The sequence below is a fragment of the Medicago truncatula genome, chromosome 4, assembly GCF_003473485.1.
Source record: "Medicago truncatula cultivar Jemalong A17 chromosome 4, MtrunA17r5.0-ANR, whole genome shotgun sequence".
Lineage (NCBI taxonomy): Eukaryota > Viridiplantae > Streptophyta > Magnoliopsida > Fabales > Fabaceae > Medicago > Medicago truncatula.
This window is the reverse complement of record NC_053045.1, coordinates 33,721,858-33,743,835: the sequence shown is the minus strand read 5'-3', so window position 1 is coordinate 33,743,835 and position 21,978 is coordinate 33,721,858. Positions and strand designations below refer to the sequence as shown.

The window sequence follows — 21,978 nt, the reverse complement described above, 5'->3', positions numbered from 1 at the left end:
ATAAGAGAAAAGTAAATTCAAAATTATATTGATAATGAGATAATATAAATTACATCAAGGAGTACATAAGGTAACTGTTATATATAATAACTGTCACCAGCTGTTTACTATACATTGCAGACAACTATCGAAGAAAGTAAGGGATCAGATGCTCCACTAATATCAGCACCTTCACTTCTTACATGGAGTAGATAATCGACTGCTTTCTCAGTAATAACCTCGCCTGGGATCAATACCGGTATGCCTGGAGGGTATGGACATACAAGCTCCCCCGAAACCTTACCAATGCTCTCTTTCACCATTACTTTTCTTTTACTTGCAAAGAATGCATCTCTAGGTGTCAAGCTCATGATTATATCATCAAAGGGTGCATGATCAGTAAGTACTTTGTCTTTACGTTGCTGAATGGAAGAATATACTGCAGCTAGATACTTTGCTCCCGATAAAAGCCTTTGGACATGGTCTCTACAAGTTCCAAGATTAAGTACATAAGTGATAGATTTATACCCAACAAGCTCACGGACGATTCCAAAATCCCTGCATAAGATTTCATTTGCTTGGTAACCTGATAAACCAAGCTCCCAAAAGCCTACAGTAAGCCGGAATGGATCAAATGCGGGAAAATTTGGAAAGCTTGAATTCTCAAGCACTGAGACGCCAGGGATTCGTTTTAGCAAAAACTTTGCTTCATTTGCTAATTCAATCGCTTGTTTAAATACAATAGCAGGGCTTTCACTAAGTTGAGCTCTAGCAGCATCTAGGGATGCCAAAAGAAGGTAACTAGGACTTGTGCTTTGCAGTGTTTGGAGACACCTAGATATTTTTTCCTTATCTACAATGTCGCCCGACATGTGCAGCATAGACGATTGAGTAAGAGAGGAAAGAACCTTGTGAGTAGATTGTACAGTTAGATCAGCCCCTTGCTGGAGGGCTGAGCTAGGCAGTTCAGAATGTAATCCTAGATGTGCTCCATGAGCTTCATCAACAATCAAAGGAATTTTACGAGAATGACACAAAGCAGAAATATCACTCAAGTTACTGCAAACACCATGGTAAGTAGGTGAAGTGATGAAAACTGCTGCTGCTTTCTTTCCTTCCAATTCTAGTTCCTGGATAGCATTCAATACCTGCAACAACAACCATCGATTCCACCAGCAGAAACAAAGAGAGAACAACATTAAATAGGATTACCAGAAGAGTTGAATCTGAAGAGAATATCTAATACCAATTTTGAGGACAGTAAAAAATCACTTAATCAGGAAATCATAAGAAACTCATCTTCCGTGTCAGAATTAGAAAATCTATTTAGATTGCTTTATGGATGAATTTTTTACAATTATATAACGTATCAACTGCTACGCCAGCATACCAATTTCCTTTACCATCAATTTTTCGCAAATTTGTTGCCATTAAAAAAAAGAAAATTGCAAATTTAGCCACAATATGTTAGTGTATGATATCTGAATCACCTGTAATGGAGTGACGCCACCAGCGATGTCCCAATCATTTTTATAGTCAGGAATAATGTACTTAGGCGATGCACCAGATAAAACCATGGCAGATATAGCTGATAAATGAGAATTCCTAGGAAGAATCAGATATTCTCCCGGTGAACAGGTTGCCATTATTGCTGCCTGGACTCCACAAGTAGTACCGTTGACAAGAAACCATGTCTCTGATGATCCGAACAGTTTGGATGCTTCTCTTTGTGCTTCTAATATGGGCCCTTGGGGACAAAAGAGGTTGTCAAGCTCTGGAATGCTAGACAAATCATGAGCATATGGTCTTACTCCAATGAGTTGAGTCAACGAAGAAGGAGCGGCATGGCCTCTGTTGTGTCCTGGAAAGTGAAAGCTGGCAGCATTTTCTTCAGCTGAGGCTTTCAATGCACTGACTAGAGGAGGTAGGCCACTCTGCTGAAGCACTGGTGAATTGCTGAACAAAACGGTGTTGTTCGTGATTGATGCAGTATTCACTGTCCCAATGCTCTTCTCTTGCTCGTATTCTTGTAGTGCAGTGCTTCTTTCCTGTAAGATAATCTTATTACCCCAACCAAACTCCGTTTAAAATTATAACTACATACACTGTAATGTAAACAAATTTTATATAAATGTCTAATCTTGTAGGACTGCACCAAGCATCAGTTTTACGTATATTTTTTAGATTAGTGTTGAATGTACTTGTGGAGCACCTCAAGAGCCAACACTGTGATGCATGCTTTTTGAAAATGATTCGAGAGGAAATAAATTGGAGGTTAGTTCGAGATTAGCTTTAGCATGTGTTCGGTAGTATGCAAAATCATAGTAGTTCTGCTCATTTGATGCTCAAATCTAAAGCTTCGTAAAAGTTAAGATGAAATGACATTTAAACATGCAGCGGAGGAATGCTATCATGCTACCAAGCACACGGCAAGAAACATATGACTTTCGTTCGAGTAGAAGTGATACATATTATATGGAATGTAAGGTTAGAAAAAAAGGAAAAGCACCTCTAGCTTAGAGGCAAAAATTGGAGATCATACTATACCACAAGTCACACAACTTAAATATCTTGGGTCCATTAACATTTAAAATGACAGAGAAGTCGAGGGAGATGCAAACCATGAGATTCAAGCTAGTGATTGAAATCGAGGAGGGTCGCATATGTGTTTTATGTAATACAAATGTCACACTCAAGTTAAAGGAAGATTTTATCATACAACTATAAGAATAGCGATGTTGAATGAGACGGTGTGTTTGGGAAATGAAAAGCCTGCATCGAAATAAACTTTGTAGCAAAAGAGAGAATCTTAGATTTTATATTGGACTTACATCATCCTTGCAAAACCGGTTTATAAGGTGAGCATTTCCCTCACTTGTAAACAATTGCTCACGTCATCTCTTTATCTAACGTAGGACTCTTAACACACCCCCTCACGCCCATCACTACTTAGTTTGGTGTGCGGATATAAATGGTGGATGACCCAATGACAAAGATCTGATAGTTGTTGGGTCAACAGATCTTGAAAGAGGCTTTGATATCATCTTAGATTTGATAGAGACTCAAGTGTCTTATTTAAGAATTTTTTTTTCTGACCCTCTTGTCAAAAAAAATCCATGTTTGACCCCCTATGAATATTATTCACCAAAATGACCCACTTTTTTTTTATCCTTTTCCCCATTCCCGCCATTTGAAACAGCAGGAATGAGCCGCCGCTTTGACACATGTCAAATCATGACTGGCCGATTGTTTTTTTTTTTTTCCATTACCGCCATTTCAAACGGCGGGACTGAATTTTAATTTATTTTTTTTCGTTTTTTGTTTTTTTGGCAACATTTGTTTATTTAAAACACAAATAATAATGATAAATAAAAACATATTAATTTATTTGAACACATAATACATAATGTTATTAACTACCGGTTATTTATACTCGGACAATTTCTCCTAATATGACCGATATGCCGACACAACCCACACTGTCTCGGTGTTGGAGTCCTCTCTACCACCTCCTCGTCCATTTCAGTCCTTATGCAGGTACTATTGGGTCGACCTTTCTTTAGTGTTCGCATGTTTGGATTATGGCAAAGCACGGGACCGTCATATGGGAGCCAATAACTCTTGTCCTGGACTACTTTGAAGGTTGTGTTGTAGATGGAGTAAACACTCTCGTTTTTTAACACAGCTGGAATAATGGTTGTGTAGTCATGGCGAAATGAAGAACACGTGGCTATGCCATGGGAACAAGGCAAATGTAAAGCTTGAAATTTCCCACAATCACACCACCCTGCTCGTAGGTCCACCTTGAAAGTTCCCATTGGCCTTCCCTCCCTGTAGTTGACGGTCTCACGGACTGAGAAGGTATACTTTTCTCGGTCAAACTGTTCGACATGATGGGTGTTGGACTTAGCAATGTCATCCTTAATCGCATTTTGGCAATATTCACTGAACAAATCTCCGGAACCTACCCTTGCAAACGCTTTTTGAGCTCTATCAGCAAAGAGACATGCCAGCCTATAGTAGGTTGATTGAACTATAGGTGTAACAGGTAGGTTGCGTGTTCCCTTAAACACAGAGTTCCACGACTCAACGATGTTGCTTGTCATGTGGCCCCATGGTCGACCCTCATCATATGCTTGAGTCCATTTTTCTTTCGAAATATTGTCCACTCAATCTAATGCACGCTGATTTGCCTTCTGGATTACACCACGATAGTAATCGAACAAGGATACGTTTAGGGCATGTCCTGCACGTTAAGAAAAAACAATTAGTTAGATAGTGAACCTATTTAATAATAACACAATATAAAATAAAATAAAAAAAAACTGTAACATAATATCCTTACCCATATTATTTACAACATCATTAAGATCTCCATCCATGATTGTCCTCATGAAATTCTGCTTAATGTGTCGAATGCAGTACACATGAGCTGAATCAGTTTCTTGCCAACCATTCCTTGGGTCATTGAATGCGCTTTTAATTGATTCATGTATGCCGGAGACCATGCAGACAGATATTCCTTTTGTGACGTGCCTTCTTAGATTTTTCAAAAAAAAAAACTCCAGCCCTCCTTTGTCTCACCTTCGACAAGCGCAAAGGCGATTGGAATCGTTTTGTTGTTTCCATCTTGTGCTACCGCAAGCAACAATGTCCCTTTGTACTTGCCATACAACCACGTCCCGTCGACATGGACAACTGGTTTGCAATACTTAAACACATGGATGCATGGATAGAAGGCCCAAAATAGACGATGAAATTGTGTCTCTCCATTCTCGCCAATTTGCGTTTTTAAATCAAAGACGGTCCCTGGCATTGTCTCCTTCATCACATTCAACCATTGCGGAAGATCATTATATGATTCCTCCCATTTCCCGTAAATAGATTCGATGACAGCGTTCTTTGCTAACCACGCCTTTCGATATGTGGTTGTGTAGTTAAACTTTTCTTTAATGTGCACAATGATCAATTTTGGCGTTACCGAGGCATCTGCATGCAAAAGTGTTTTGATGCTTTGACTTATAAGTTTGTAGTTGAGCTTGCGATGATCCTGTGACATTAAAGTCGATGTGCAATTGTGTGGACCCATCATGGTTCCAATCTTCCATTTGCCACTCCTTTTTCTAAAGGAAGCTCTCAACTTAAATAGACAAGTCTCGAGGGTACATTGAATGACATATCTTCTTGGATCTGAGTGTATAACATCGTAATCCAGCGATTGTCGGATGTGGAAAGACTTGATTGCATGCAAACAATCTTCTTTGCTGTGAAATGTCATTCCTTGCTCAATAGCCCCATCGACATGAACATTCGTATTCCAGTGATCGTCGGTAGGCAGAGCATCATATGCATCAACGTCAACGTTACGCATATGCAGCGGGGGACAGTAAGAGGCTCTGATCGGCACTGTCTGTAGCGGTGGTTGTGGTTGTGTGCCAAACATAATGTTCCTCCAAATATCTTCTTCTTCATATCTATTTTCGTGTTCGTCTTCTTCATCTGCATCATGCTGAAGTGCCTCGTCTTCGTCACTTTCACTACTAGCTTCTTCTTCTTGTTCTTGAATGTTGTCTGGGATCTCTTCAAACTGACGAGTGAAAAGATCTTCTAGGCGGGTTTGTGTTTGTGGTTGCGTTTGCGGTGGTGGTTGTGGTTGTGAAGATAAGGGTTCAAATTCATATTGTGTTTGTGAGAACGGTTGGGTGTACGGTAATTGTTGTGATGAAGATGGGGTTCAAATTTATATTGTGTTTGTGAGAACGGTTGGGTGTACGGTAATTGTTGTGTTTGTGAGAACGATTGGGTGTACCGTAATTGTTGTGATGAAGATGGGGGTTCAAACTCATACTGTGTTTGTGAGAACAGTTGGGTGTACGGTAATTGTTGTGATGAAGATGGGGGTTCAAACGCATATTGTGTTTGTGAAAACAATTGAGATTTTTGACGCGGTTGCGGTGTTTGATGATGTTGTGGAATCTCCCGGTTTTCAATCGTAACCGATAACTCAATGGTACGGTAATCATTATCATTACTATGTTTTTATTTATTATTATTTATGTTTTTAATGTATATATATGTTGCCCAAAAAAACAAAAAACGAAAAAAAAAAATTAAAATTCAGTCCCGCCATTTGAAATGGCGGTAATGAAAAAAAATAAAAAACAGTCGGTCAGTCAGGATTTGACATGTGTCAGAGCTTTCAAATGGCGGGAATGGAAAAAGGACAAAAAAAAAAAAAAAAAAAGTGGGTCAGTTTGGTGAATAATATTCATAGGGGGTTAGACATGGAATTTTTTTTGACAAAGGGGTCAGAAAAAAAAAATTCCTTATTTAAAGTTGTTATTTTAAGGGAAATATTAACGAGTGTCTTATTTTTTTCTTATAAATATACATATTTTTCGTTTTAGTCCTTCTGAAAAAATTTGTTAGAACTATTATTTTTGGTCCCTACTTTTTAGTCAACTCATGTCTAACCTTCATATTTTTTAATGAAATTTTCCAGAACTATGTAAAATATTATGACAATCACTCCCAAAAAAATTAGAATTTTTTTTAACAAAACATGAATTAAATATGAATTTTTAAGCACCAAAAACATAAAAAATTCAAGTTTTGTTGAAAAATATATATATATATGAGGGAGATTGTCATAATATTCTACCCATTTATGAAAAATTTCATTAAAATATATGAAGGTTAGACATGAGTTGACTAAAAAGTATGGACTAAAAGTGGTGATGAAAAAATTTTGGGAGACTAAAAGTCTAATAAAAAAATTAGAGGGAATAAAATAAAAAGTTGGTATATTTATATGGATTAAAAATATATTTAACTCTATTTTTTTTATTTATACATGTATATGTATTTTTAATTATATATTAATAGTCCTCGTGAGCTTAGCCAATTGATATGGACGATGCATAAAATATGCAAGGTTCGGAGTTCAAATCCCGGTCACCATAAAAAAAAAATACGGGTTCTTATTTTTTTTAATTTATATATGCATCTATATATTTTACTTATACATTAAAATGTGGGCTAAATTGTATTTTTTGTCCCTTAACTATTTAGGGAGTATTGTTTTGGTCCCTTAATTAAAATTCGATTTATTTTGGTCCCTTAACTTCTTTCCGTTACACATTTTGGTCATTTCCGTTAGTTTTAATTTAAAAACGTTAGGTTTTCTTCATTTTCTTCTGAAATTTTTCTGGGACTCTTGTTATCGAAGTTTGTAAGGGACCAAAAATACAATTTAGCCGCTTTTATCTTTACTTGTATATTATACGTTGTCTATTAATCTTTTCAAGTGTATGTATTTTTATTCATATATCAATATGGAAGCCTATTTCTTTTGTTACTAGATGTAAATATTATTATTTTTTTTAAGAAACTAGATGTTGTAGTGGGCGAAGGCCTGAAATTCAATTTGCTAGGGAAATTCTTGCATAAAAGTTAGAAACAGCAGAAGAAAGAGAAGTACTGGTTGGCACTTACTGGAAAATGGGAAGGTGAAAACCGTTTTGGCCTTTTGGGAGTTAAAGCTGGCGAGAGTGAAGCATACACCATTTTCTTCCACCACCTCATCTCTGGTTGTGAGCTTGCTTCTCACTAACCTTCCTTGACCAAAACCGACAGAAGCTGAGACTTTAAGAGGGGGATGATGATACTATTCTTTCTTTTTTTATTGCCTATTGCAAATTAAATTATGATACGTGTGCATCAAGTTTCTTCATTTTTTTTTATTGCCTATTCCAAACAAGTGTGATAAGTCGAATAAACGTGCATTTCATGATTGGTAATACACAAGTGGCGTGTTGGTGAATCTCGGATCGAAATAGGTTAGGTTAGACTTTTTTCTTAAAAAGAAAAAGTTTAGACTTTTTTAGAATCTTATTTAGCTTAAAAGGTCAGGCCACATGTCATTAAAAAAAACCTCTTGAATCTATTAGGCCGACCTATTTAAGTAAATATAAATAAAATTATTTATTATTATATTATATTTAATTGTAAATTTGTACCTGTTCAAAAAAATTGTAAATTTGTAAACCTTTTTAGTAAAATTATTTAAGCTTATTAGTATACATTAATATTTCATATATTTAAATGTATTTTCTTTTTTTGGTACAAATTTAAATGTATTATTATAAACTAGAATTGAAATATGGAATGCTAGCAAGCAACACACACTTTTTAATACACTCTCTTTCATTGGTTAAAATTCATTTTGGTCCCACCAAATCATGTGGGTCCTATATAAATTTTGTGGGTCCCATGTGACTCAATTATGCAAACCACTCTAATTAATTAATAAGTGAGTTTTAAAAGATGGAAGAAAGGACAATCAAGATCAATAATTGTAGATGGAAGGCGATTGATCAATAATTGTGAAAAAAACCTCCACCCAAAATTGGGATGGTAGAGAAGCTTGAAGAAGTAAGCTAGGTGCACGTTGCATCAAGCAAATGTGATTCTTGAGTTCTGCCATCCCATTTGGTTGGGGAGTATTGGGACAAGATTGTTTGGATAGGATACCATTTTGTTGAAGATACTCCTTAAACTCATGAGGCATGTACTCACCACTAGAGTTAACACAAAAACTTAACACTTGCTTGAAATTTAGTTTCAACATATGTTAGAAATTTCTTAAGCATAGAAAACAATTCATATTTAGACCGAAGAAAATATATTCAAGTAAAACGAATGTATTCATCAATAAAAGTGACAATATTATAGTGAGCATGAGAAACTACAAGAGATATCCCACACATCAATATGGGTCATCTCAAAACAAGTGGAAGCACGATAGACACCAAACGGAAAAGGAATTGTTTTACTTTTAGCCAATTTGCAAATAGAGCATGAAATAGAGGCATTAGAAACAACATTTTTATTTAAAACAACAAAGTTTATATGACCCAATTTTATTTGCCAATTCTCACAAGAATTCAAAACATTTTTACACGCGAGAGATAAATGACCGAAAATAAACTGGATCTGTAACAATCGCCCCACTTTAGGCCCTTTCATGATCACCTTCCCGTGCATTTTCTCTTTCACAAGACAACCAGCATATCACATGTCGCATTGGACATGTCGCATATGACACAACTTTTACCTCTACTCTAAGCGCCGTATGCAACTGTCACAAACTCATAAATGGCAACATCATGTGATATATTCTTGGAGTAAGGAGGCATTGTTGCTCCTTAGAAAGTTCGCCAACACAAATATCCAAAGAAGGAACATAGTTCATATTCAACAAAGCAACTCTAACAACCTCAAATTCATGGTGAAACTTCATGAGAAATTGGTCCCGCCTACTAGTATTGTAGACCTTTTGGGCAGCCGCAAAAAAAAGTCTTGGGAACAAGAACATGTATAATACCAAAGTGGTATGTCCATAAATTCAAAAAACCAGAATAATATTCTTGAATAGATGTGTTACCTGTTTGTAATTGGCCGTATCTAGTTCCATCTGAAAACGTTTGACTCAATTGTCATGATTTGAAAAAATAGAAGTATTGAATGACTAGACACGTGTAGGATATGGTTGTTTGCATTCAATCTTAAGTGTTCGTGTTATATAGCTACAACGTGTTTTTTATAATTGATAAGAGAAAAGTAAATTGAAAAATTATATTGATAATATAAACTACATCAAGGAGTACATAAGGTTTCTATAGCCAAAAACAAGAACAAGTAATTAGTATAATTATACTATAACTAACTGATTTAGCTAACTGTTATATCTAATTAGTAATAACTGTCACCAGCTGTTTACTATACATTGCAGACAACTATCGAGGAAAGTAAGGGATCAGATGCTCCACTAATATCAGCACCTTCACTTCTTACATGGAGTAGATAATCGACTGCTTTCTCAGTAATAACCTCGCCTGGGATCAATACCGGTATGCCTGGAGGGTATGGACATATAAGCTCCCCCGAAACCTTACCAATGCTCTCTTTCACCATTACTTTTCTTTTACTTGCAAAGAATGCATCTCTAGGTGTCAAGCTCATGATTATATCATCAAAGGGTGCATGATCAGTAAGTACTTTGTCTTTACGTTGCTGAATGGAAGAATATACTGCAGCTAGATGCTTTGCTCCCAATAAAAGCCTTTGGACATGGTCTCTACAAGTTCCAAGATTAAGTACATAAGTGATAGATTTATACCCAACAAGCTCACGGACGATTCCAAAATCCCTGCATAAGATTTCATTTGCTTGGTAACCTGATAAACCAAGCTCCCAAAAGCCTACAGTAAGCCGGAATGGATCAAATGCGGGAAAATTTGGAAAGCTTGAATTCTCAAGCACTGAGACGCCAGGGATTCGTTTTAGCAAAAACTTTGCTTCATTTGCTAATTCAATCGCTTGTTTAAATACAATAGCAGGGCTTTCACTAAGTTGAGCTCTAGCAGCATCTAGGGATGCCAAAAGAAGGTAACTAGGACTTGTGCTTTGCAGTGTTTGGAGACACCTAGATATTTTTTCCTTATCTACAATGTCGCCCGACATGTGCAGCATAGACGATTGAGTAAGAGAGGAAAGAACCTTGTGAGTAGATTGTACAGTTAGATCAGCCCCTTGCTGGAGGGCTGAGCTAGGCAGTTCAGAATGTAATCCTAGATGTGCTCCATGAGCTTCATCAACAATCAAAGGAATTTTACGAGAATGACACAAAGCAGAAATATCACTCAAGTTACTGCAAACACCATGGTAAGTAGGTGAAGTGATGAAAACTGCTGCTGCTTTCTTTCCTTCCAATTCTAGTTCCTGGATAGCATTCAATACCTGCAACAACAACCATCGATTCCACCAGCAGAAACAAAGAGAGAACAACATTAAATAGGATTACCAGAAGAGTTGAATCTGAAGAGAATATCTAATACCAATTTTGAGGACAGTAAAAAATCACTTAATCAGGAAATCATAAGAAACTCATCTTCCGTGTCAGAATTAGAAAATCTATTTAGATTGCTTTATGGATGAATTTTTTACAATTATATAACGTATCAACTGCTACGCCAGCATACCAATTTCCTTTACCATCAATTTTTCGCAAATTTGTTGCCATTAAAAAAAAGAAAATTGCAAATTTAGCCACAATATGTTAGTGTATGATATCTGAATCACCTGTAATGGAGTGACGCCACCAGCGATGTCCCAATCATTTTTATAGTCAGGAATAATGTACTTAGGCGATGCACCAGATAAAACCATGGCAGATATAGCTGATAAATGAGAATTCCTAGGAAGAATCAGATATTCTCCCGGTGAACAGGTTGCCATTATTGCTGCCTGGACTCCACAAGTAGTACCGTTGACAAGAAACCATGTCTCTGATGATCCGAACAGTTTGGATGCTTCTCTTTGTGCTTCTAATATGGGCCCTTGGGGACAAAAGAGGTTGTCAAGCTCTGGAATGCTAGACAAATCATGAGCATATGGTCTTACTCCAATGAGTTGAGTCAACGAAGAAGGAGCGGCATGGCCTCTGTTGTGTCCTGGAAAGTGAAAGCTGGCAGCATTTTCTTCAGCTGAGGCTTTCAATGCACTGACTAGAGGAGGTAGGCCACTCTGCTGAAGCACTGGTGAATTGCTGAACAAAACGGTGTTGTTCGTGATTGATGCAGTATTCACTGTCCCAATGCTCTCCTCTTGCTCGTATTCTTGTAGTGCAGTGCTTCTTTCCTGTAAAATAGTAATTTAAAGAACTGCTACTGCCTGACAAAACCCGGTGCAGTGAAGGAACGTGTAGGTCAAAATGAGGAAATACTAATGGATAGACAACATTTCATTTTATTTCAGGCTTGGCTAACCTTATTACCTCAATTAAACTCCATTTAAAATCATAATTATATACACTAAAAATGTCTAATTGTATTGGACTGCACCAAACATCAATATTAAGTGCTATCTTTTTACCCAAGAGTTGAATGTACTTGTATAGCACATTCTAGAGCCAAACCAGTTTTGAGTTATGAAATTTTTCAAAACCCAAACCAGTTTAAAGCATCAAGATAAACATAATATTCATCATAAACATGTCTTTATCAAAGCGATTCATACCATTAAAATATTAGAAACATTTAATTTATTTATTTAATGGTAATTTTAATAATAGTAGTTGAAAGTGGAGGTTATCTGCATACGGCTTTTAGAGTGGTGATCGACGGTGGCCAGAGTAGTGGTTTGATGATGGTCGGAGTGGTTGATGGTGGTGTTCAAAGGTGGATGGAGTGTTGATCAGGAGCAGTGGTGGTAGTCGGCGACCACTAGTAGTGACAAGTTACATTAAAACAAAAACGAAAAAATTGAAAAATTGTTTCAACTCCATTTTATCCGAACATGTTTAGTTTTTATATTTAACGTTTGAAATCAAAAAATTTAGACCACCTTGACCCCTTAGCTTTTTTGACAAAGGATGGTTATAGCATACCATTAATCAAGATATGTTCAATACAATATGGTATATCAACTAGTATTCAGACACTTGCTGAAAATGTGGCCACCTCTACAAGAGCATGAGGAGCCTCATTTGCTTGTCTCCGAACAAACTCAACACTAGAGTTTAAATAAGAAGAAGAGAACGTAGTTTTACATTTCTTTCCTAGTTAACTTGCTATTTCTCTAATCGTATTTAACCAATTTTATTGTCATAATATTACTATTTAAAATCTATGATATCGTGGTAAAATTAGTCCATTGTTGTGAGATAAAACAGTTCATTATTGTATAGGGAGAAAAAATAAGAAGAATCCAAGGAAACAATGGAAATTTTTATTTAGAAAATGCATAAAAATTAAATAGGAAGTGAAGGGGGACCAGCTGAGAGGAATGGTTTGCAAAGGAAAATGAAGATGAGAAGTGATAGTGAAAGTGAAGCATACACCATTTTATTGCTTCCAAAATTAAGAAGCAATGTGATAGGAAAATAAGTAAATGAAAAAAGTGAAGGGCTTACAGAAAAGCATTTTGGCCTCCTTTTGGGAATGAAAGGGAATGAGAGTACTGGAAGTGGAAGTGAAGAATACACCATTTTCTTCTTCTTCCACAGCTTCTTGCTACGGTTGCTTTGGATCTTGTTTTCCTTAAAGGACTAAACTAATCTTATCTTCATCAGTGTTACCAACTAACTGTATTAAGAAGACATGCCCTCCCTCCTGTCCCCCCTCGTGTCAACACGGATTGTCTGTTTTTGAGCGGGAAAGAAAGGCCTTTCCTCACTGCCATTTTACACTATTTAATTCATTTTTTGGACAGCTCACTATTGAATTTATAGTACGTTTCAAAATCAGCCACAAGATTATTCTTTGCTTTTTCTTTCACTATCAACTCTACTTGCCTAGCTGTCAATAAATAGTTACTTTCTTAGAAAGAAAAATTCAAAGATCAATATATCTCTATAGATAAAATGGTATTTTAACAACATTCATAAACACATTAAATATGATACCTACTTTCTTAATGATGGGTGATATTGCAACAATCAAAATCAAAATATGATACCTACTTTTGTACGAGTTTCGGCCCTCTTTAAAATAAAATACAAAAAATAAGACAACTTTTTCAACAACAATACAGAAAGACACATAAAATAAGTGATTTTTTGAAAGAAAGTGTTACTTTAACTATAAGAAATTCCTTAAAAAAAAAACTATAAGAAAGAAAAACATTATTATTAAATTAACAACAGTTTAAAAATATGGTGTCAAACAACTTTTGAATTGTCCAACGAACTTTTTCTATTTTTTAATGTGTATATATATGTCAAACAAAGTAGGATTATAATAAGAGAATGAAGTACCATCATATTTGAATGGAGTTAGATTTCAACAATATGATGAACCAGGATTTAAATTATATTTGTAAGAGATGCTCGCATTTTGTGTTTGTTGGTCTTAAATACGATTACCTCAGATGAAGATAACGCGCGAAAAAACCAAAAAATTAATAAAGAAACGAGGTAGTGCTTCATCGGTCTTCCAAATATTAAGTCATTTAACACAAATCAATGAGAAGTTATAAATAAAATAAACAAAATAATTATCAAAAAATTCTAGCTCAACTAGCAAAATGCCGAAATTGTTAGGCCGGATGCCATGATCGGGGTTCGAACCCCGGTACCTCCACTTATGTGTGTGAGTTTATAATGGCTTTGTCATTTCGTCTATCTACAAAAACAAAAACAAAATTGCCAGAATATCATGAAACCGTCAACTTAGAATTCTGTAAATCTGTCAACTAAAGATCAACTTAGCATGTGTTTGTTTTGGCAGTGGGTGGATTGTTAACACACTTCTAAAGCTACAATTTGTAACTTTTGGTTTTTCACGTTGAAATACCATGAAACAATGAGGTGGCGATTTCTGCCAAATATTTAAATATCCAATAAGGAGTCATTTTAAACAGAACAGTGACATTACTTAAGACATTTCTTTTCCAATGACTCTGACCCATATCTAAAGCATTGAAATCTGGAAGATTTTCACTAGACAAAATTCAGAATGGCTCTTTTATTTCAATCCATTCCAATTAGAGAAAATCTACCTACATCAACAGCCATTGCTAGCATTAGTTAGTTGAATAAATACCTAAGAGTTTCTTCAGCTGTGTGAAATATTTCTCAATTATTATGAGACCAGCTGTTTTTTATGTACATTGCAGACAACTATAGAAGAAAGTAAGGGATCAGATGCTCCACTAATATCAGCACCTTTGCTTCTTACATGGAGTAGATAATTGACGGCTCTCTCAGTAATAACCTCACCGGGAATCAATACAGGTATGCCTGGAGGATATGGACAAATAAGCTCCCCCGAAACCTTACCAATGCTCTCCTTTATCGTTACTTTTCTTTTGCTTGCAAAAAATGCATCTCTGGGGGTCAAGCTTGTGATTATATCATCAAAGGGTGTGTGTTCAGTAAGTACTTCGTCTTTAGGTTGCTGAATGGAAGGATATGTTGCAGCTAGATGCTTTATTCCCGATAAAAGCCTTTGGACATGGTCCCTACAGGTTCCAAGATTAAGTGCATAAGTGATAGATTTATTCCCAACGAGTTCACAAACAATTCCAAAATCCCGATATAAGATTTCATCCGCTTCGTAACCTGATAAACCAAGCTCCCAAAAACCTACAGTAAGCCGCAATGGATCAATTGCACGAATGGTCAGAAAGCTAGAATTCTCAAGCACTAAGATTCCAGGGAATCGTTTAAGAGAGGACTTTGCTTCATTTGCTAATTCAATCGCTTGGTTGAATACAGTATCAGGGCTTTCACTAAGTTGAGCTCTGGCAGCATCTAGGGATGCCAAAAGAAGGTAACTAGGACTTGTGCTTTGGAGAGTTTGGAGACACCTAGATATTTTTTCCTTATCTACAATGTCACCTGACATGTGCAGCATAGATGACTGAGTAAGAGAGCAAAGAACCTTGTGAGTAGACTGTACAGTTAGATCAGCCCCTTGCTGGAGGGCTGAGCTAGGCAGTTCAGAATGAAATCCTAGATGTGCACCGTGAGCTTCATCAACAATCAGAGGAATTTTACGGGAATGACACAACTCGGAAATGTCACTCAAGTTACTGCAAATACCATGATAAGTAGGTGAAGTGATGAAAACTGCTGCTGCTTTTTTTCCTTCCAATTCTAGTTCCTGGATAGCACTCAATACCTGCAACACCAACCACAGGAAGAAAAGAAAAACGAGAGAAAGAGAACAACATTAGATAGGATTACCAGAAGAGTCGAGTCTGAAGAGAATATCTAATATCATTTTCGTGTACAGTAAGAAAATCATGCAATCAGGAAAAACTCATCTTGTGTTAGAGTTGGAAATTATATTTAGATTGTGTTTTGAATGAATACGACAATCATGTAACATATCAACTGCTACGCTAGCATGTCAATTTATTTTATCACAAATTTTTAGAGAATGTAGCCAAATTGTGATAGTGTGTAACAATTGAATCACCTGTAATGGCGTGACACCACCAGCGATGTCCCAGTCATTTTTATAGTCAGGAACAATGTACTTAGGCACTGCACCGGATAATACCATGGCAGATATAGCTGATAAATGACAATTTCGAGGAAGAATAAGAAATTCTCCTGGTGAACAGGTTGCCATTATTGCTGCCTGAATCCCACAAGTAGTACCTCCGACAAGAAACCATGTCTCTGATGAACCAAAAAGTTTGGATGCTTCTGTTTGTGCTTCTAATATAGGTCCTTGGGGACAGAAGAGGTTGTCAAGTTCAGGAAGCTCGGGTAAATCATGAACATATGGTCTTCTTCCAATGAGTCGAGTCATCGAGGCAGGAGCAGCATGGCCTCTGTTATGTCCAGGAAAGTGAAAAGTAGCAGCATTTTCTTCAGCTGAGGCTTTCAATGCACTGACTAAAGGAGGTAGGCCACTCTGCCGAATCTCTGGTGAATTGCTGCATTCATTGGGATTGTTTGTGATTGATTCTGTGCTCACTGTCCCAACGCTCTCGTATTTCCCATATTCTGGCAGTGCAATGCTTCTTTCCTGTAAAATAATTTAAAGAATCGTTACCGCCCGACAAAAACCAATGCCATGAAGGATAGTGTAGGTCATAATGAGGCAGTACTAATGGATAAACAAAATTTCATTTTAATTCAGGCCTAGCTAATCTTATTACCCTAACTAAACAACATTAAAAACTATAACATATACATTATAGTGTAAACAAAGATCAATTTTACGCCCATATCTATTTACCTTAGTCTTGGATGTACTTACGGATTGATTTATTTGAGTTTATCTTCTGACATAAACATGTGTGAGACTGTTTGGGAGCGCTTATGCAAACAACTTATGACATGTCCAAAAGTTGTTTTCAGCTTTAAGCTTGTGAAAACAGCTTAAAGCTTATATGAAAATAGTTTTATCTTTTTTGTTTTAGAAATAGCCTATACAGAAACACATACATATGGTTAATTAAATTGTTTACCCAAACGTGTACATAAGCTATTATTGTTAGTATTTAAAATAAGAAATGAAGGGAACCTGAGAGGAATAAGAGGGAATCGTCAATGAAATCCTGAAATTGAATTTGTAAGGACATTCCTGCAAATAAACAGAAAAGGAAAATGAGAAGTGAGAAGTTAGAAACAGAAGAAGAAGAAGAAGAAAGAGAGATTGTGGTTAGTACTTACTGAAAACCGTTTTGGGTTTTTGGGATTCAAAGGGAACGAGAGTGGAAGTAATAGTGAGAACGAAATATACACCATTTTCTTCCACTTTTCCTACCATTCATCATTTTCTTCTAAGTTTTCTCTTTATTTCCCTCAAAAAACTTATCTTTTCGTTTTAGTGGTTTTTTTTTTTTTTTTTGTAATTAGGGAAATGCTCTAAAGTGTTTTTTTTTTAATTATTATAATTCAATTGCTCTAAAGTGTTTTTCATTGGATGGAAGAGACTCCGAGAGAGTTGGGTTAAACTCAGTTGTGACAATGCACATAAAAGCTCAGTTAATCTATCTCAATGTGGTGGCTTTTTCTGTGATAGCTATGGAAATTGTTTGAATAGCTATGCTCGTAAGATAGGTTCATGTGACGCGTTACATGCAGAGATGGGGGGCATGTATATTGGTATGGATCGGAGACAGGGATCACACACCTACAAGTGGAAAGCGACTCATCAGTTTTAGTTGACATGTTTCAGATCAGCCATACATGAAGTGAAGGAAACATATTAGCAGATTGGTTAGCTAACTTTAATCTATCTCTGGACTCCTTTGATTTACATGTTATTGAGACTCCTCCTAGAGAGCTTCAACATTTCCTTCTTGATGACATTTATGGCGCTTGCATGCCTCGGAACGTTTGATTAATCGCTTAATTTTTTCTTTCTTGGGTTCTACTCTCTTTTTGCACCAAAAAAAGAATATTAGTATCAATACTCACACGCTTTAAGTATGGATAATAAATAGAGAATTGTGAGTTCAAACTCGCAACATATCAAATATCTCTACCGCTACTAATTGAGTTGTATTTAGAAGACGATTATAAGAACTTTTAAATTCTTATATATTATTCAAAATGTTTACAACTAAAATATTAATTTTCACTCAAAATGAAAAGAAATCACAATTTATTGGTACGAATGTTTGATGTGCAGTTCCAATTTTCTAATCACCGAAATTAGAATCTTTGAATCTTAGTAGGTGCTTCAAAATATCTTCATATACCAAATCTTTTGAATCTGCTATGAGACTAATGCTCAAATCGGCATGGGATATATAATTTTTTTACTCTAGTTAAAATATGTTTTGCATATACCTTGTTATTTGTATCATGACTTTAAATTATATACATGATTATTAATATATGTATTAAGATACTATTTATTATTTTTTAACTACAAAATAAAAGATATTTATTCATTCAAATTGATTTTATTATATTGTCAAAGTATAACATAGTAAAGTTCTTATAATATATGGTATGCTCAATACAAGATCAAGTGTGACTTGATTGCAAGACCTCAATGATATTCTAACACTATTCTTAAAGTATTCATACTCAAAGTATTACTGTTTATTAAGACGACAATGATAGTCTTATCACCATATTTACGAGTTATGGATACACAAGACATCAAGTTTTCACACAATTGAATTAAGTATTACGAGCATTATATATACAAGATCGATCATTCATGAGAACGCTAGCTGCATAATTATTATGTCATTAAACATTACCATGCAATCAAAGTGAGTAGTCTTTCAACTTGAAGTCACTGTGATCCTAAATGAAGACTAGTAGGTTTTGAGGTCATATGTAACAAGACAGTATATAATAAATATGATGTGATTATTGGGTCTGCAATAGATATGATGTGGATAGTTGTGTGTGATGTAGATTTAGATTCTCTCTCATGCATCATGATAGGAGGATGTTTTGAGTCACTCGAAAAGTAAAACCATGAAAACAAATGGTCATTGCTATAATGATCAATATGTAATACTTTCTCTCTCCCAAAATAATTTAATCATTTTAAAAAAATTATTATTTTAAAATAATTGATTCATTTTATTTTTAATATAATATTAATTACTTTTTTTTAATTATAACTCTAATTAATATTACTTTCAAATTCAATATATTCTACTTTGCTTTTAAGATAATGGAGAATACACTAATACTTCACAATGCACTCAAAACCATTTTTTTAACTCTTTCACTTATAAATTTTTTTAAATAGGTGTGAAATGGAAAAAAAAATGCATTTGCTATGAAATGGAGGGAGTATTGGATCTATTAGGATTTAGATCCTATTGTCAAAAAATGAATAATTGCACATAAAAATGTTAAACAATATGATTTGTGTTCAAAGACATTTTGACAAGTTAAACAGTATCATTTATTTAAAATCATATCACCAATTTTTTCATAAATTGGGTAGCAACACAACGATGTTGTTAGATGTTACTCATTGTTTATAACATTTAATTTAAATATTTTATATTATTGTTAATTTAATTAAATGAAAAGAGGGTTGAGCTTGTAAAACAATCTCACTTGTTCATCCATCTATGTAGTTGTGAGCTAGCACAACGTTCTCCTCTAAGATTGATCGTTCATGTGAATTGAGTAGAGGCGTTGCTCTTTTACAAAATTAATGATCATATCTTTTATTTAATATTAAATATTTTTTGAAAGAATTTAATATTAAATATGTAAACATATGAATCCAGAGTGATTTACACGGTGTTGTTGAGCAATCTTGTAAAGGAGATTTTCCACTATCGAGATTAATTTTAAAGATATTTTAAAAGTCCATCTCTCAATTCCTCCCTTATTCAAATAAATAAATTTTGAATAATTTGTGTTGATTAGCAACGAAAATCGTCATTCCCACCGATTTTATAACTTTGTTAAAATTCTAACCATAGTAGACCGGTTTTCGTGCGTGCACCATGAGGGAACAAAATACACATAAAGATTAGAGACTTGTGAAACAAAAATTGAGTTACATAAATTAAAGAATCTTACATTTCAAAAACACATGGATCTCTTTGAATTTGATAGATAGATCCGCAGGTTTTCTACATATATCCTTTATATTTCTATCTAGTAAAATTGACCTAAAGAAAATTAAAGAACCGAAGAAATGAATAAAATAATTCAGCTATATATGTAGCTATAAGGAAAATAAAGGCATATCTGTTTTTGAGCAAGTATTTGAGTGGAATAATGGATATAATAAATCAATGACCAGGGCCTTTAGGACTTGGTCCAGAAGGCAAACGTTGAAGCCAAATTGTCATTGTGTTCTTGGCCTGTTCATATGCTGATGTTTGAAGGTGATTAGCTCTTGCAAATGCAAACTCTTGTGAATTCCTTAAAACCCTACTTGCCTCCACCTTACTACTTTGACTTTCACTCATCAAAATAGCCAAACAGATCATAACAATTGTGATCAAATTCAAAAGGGTACATGCCTTTACATAACTCATTTTTGGGAACTTGAAAAGAGTATGGTTGCTAGCTATGGAGAGTTGTTATTGCTTTGTGGCTTGGTGGTGGAGTAAGGGAGCAGGGTTTGGTACATATTTATAGTGTGACAAAGAAAAGAGTTGTGTTAAATTTGTGCTTGTCTTTTTGGACTTATCTGCTTTTTCAGTGGACAATAGTTTGAACTTGAAGCAATTACGTGCTGACCAAGGACTTGGGGAAGCTGCCACGCAGCACCAAATAATAATATTTTATTTTACTTCACTTTTAATGTTAGTATACTCTTTTTTATTTATTTTTTAAATGCAAATGATATATACAATTTGGTTCCAGATAATATAACATATTTACTTATATAATATAAAATGTGATGCACATTTGCCTGGTAAGAGATTAATACATGGTTTCCACGTTTGAAAATGTCAAAGTTTGCTAAAGTCTAAAGTTGAATATGTTGATATCAGAAGTGCAAATTCTGGAGGGTAGCTTTGGCTGATAGTATTAACAAAGTAATGATGAAATTTTTTTTGAGGAAAGTAATGATGAAAATATAGTACGTTTGATTTTATGTAATGTTTATAGTCGCGATTACAAGTCAGAAAAATTGAATTGACTACCAACTCTTTTTTTCATACTTGACTCTGTCTGAGAAAGTGAAAATGATAGGTTACCTAACAAATACGTAGTACGTGCAATTAATTTATCACTTAAACTTTGTGTTGGTTTATATTCTGAAATTAATTACAAATGTATTTTTTGAAGAAAAAAATCAAATACAAATGTTAGTTTTTTAAGGCTTACAAATGTTAGTAGTTACACCTAACCTATTTGTAAGTTTGTTGGGGAATTCAATCACAACTTTGTCTTTGAGTTTCCTTCCATGTTTTAAAGTCACTAAACTACTCACCTTTACTTTACTAAAACCTAAGTGTGTTTGCTTTTTTTTTTTTAAAGGTTTATTACAATTTTGATCTTCTATTTTTATTATTCTGTAGAGTTGATTGACTCTCTATTTTAAAATTTAATAATTTTGATCTCTCTATCTTATTTTTAGCAAAAAAAATTAATGATGTGATATGTTTCAAATGATGTTGTATGTGATTTATACTAGATATAAATTGATCGTAATTCAAATTTTAATGAAATAATCCAAAACTTAAAAACATGCTTTGGATTGTATAATTTGATTTGTACTATTATATATGCAATGCTCGGTTACTTTCGCTCACTTCACATTTTCGAAATTTACCTAAAAACTTCCATAAAAACACTTCAAATCTAAATCTCTTCTCATTGTCTCAATTTTCTACTAAACTTGGTCGAATTCTTCAAACTAGAGACATTTCTTGCAACGACACAAGATGTAAAGTCCACATTTTCTCAAATATTTGTAGTTTGATTGAATTATTGTTTCTTCTTCTGGTTTTTTGATGCCCTTCAGAAAATAGAATCTGAATTGGAGAATTCATCAATATTGTGTTTAATTGGTTTTTTAATGTTAACTC

At 34.8% G+C, this 21,978-nt stretch overlaps 4 protein-coding genes across 4 annotated transcripts; all 4 read right to left on the bottom strand.

Annotated features, from left to right (window-relative positions):
- Positions 1 to 7,589, bottom strand: LOC11417107 (arginine decarboxylase). The gene is made up of 3 exons (XM_024782510.2): positions 7,474 to 7,589; positions 1,470 to 2,027; positions 1 to 1,127 (listed from the first exon to the last, which is right to left on the bottom strand). The coding sequence occupies exons 1-3, from the start codon at positions 7,561 to 7,563 to the stop codon at positions 108 to 110; spliced, it is 1,668 nt and encodes a 555-aa protein (XP_024638278.1). The 5' UTR covers positions 7,564 to 7,589; the 3' UTR covers positions 1 to 107.
- On the bottom strand, positions 3,339 to 6,565 carry LOC120580254 (uncharacterized). Its single transcript, XM_039833818.1, has 2 exons — positions 4,325 to 6,565; positions 3,339 to 4,225 (listed from the first exon to the last, which is right to left on the bottom strand). The coding sequence occupies exon 2, from the start codon at positions 4,083 to 4,085 to the stop codon at positions 3,396 to 3,398; it is 690 nt and encodes a 229-aa protein (XP_039689752.1). The 5' UTR covers positions 4,086 to 4,225; positions 4,325 to 6,565; the 3' UTR covers positions 3,339 to 3,395.
- Positions 7,590 to 9,605: 2,016 nt separating the features above from the next.
- LOC11416830 (arginine decarboxylase) lies at positions 9,606 to 13,330 on the bottom strand. The gene is made up of 3 exons (XM_024781359.2): positions 12,953 to 13,330; positions 11,122 to 11,679; positions 9,606 to 10,779 (listed from the first exon to the last, which is right to left on the bottom strand). The coding sequence occupies exons 1-3, from the start codon at positions 13,025 to 13,027 to the stop codon at positions 9,760 to 9,762; spliced, it is 1,653 nt and encodes a 550-aa protein (XP_024637127.1). The 5' UTR covers positions 13,028 to 13,330; the 3' UTR covers positions 9,606 to 9,759.
- A 1,007-nt stretch (positions 13,331 to 14,337) lies between these two features.
- On the bottom strand, positions 14,338 to 17,302 carry LOC11417470 (arginine decarboxylase). The gene is made up of 4 exons (XM_003606786.4): positions 17,171 to 17,302; positions 17,022 to 17,081; positions 15,963 to 16,520; positions 14,338 to 15,662 (listed from the first exon to the last, which is right to left on the bottom strand). Exons 1-4 carry the CDS (start codon positions 17,243 to 17,245, stop codon positions 14,622 to 14,624), a joined length of 1,734 nt encoding a protein of 577 aa, XP_003606834.1. The 5' UTR covers positions 17,246 to 17,302; the 3' UTR covers positions 14,338 to 14,621.
- Between the last annotated feature and the right edge of the window lie 4,676 nt (positions 17,303 to 21,978).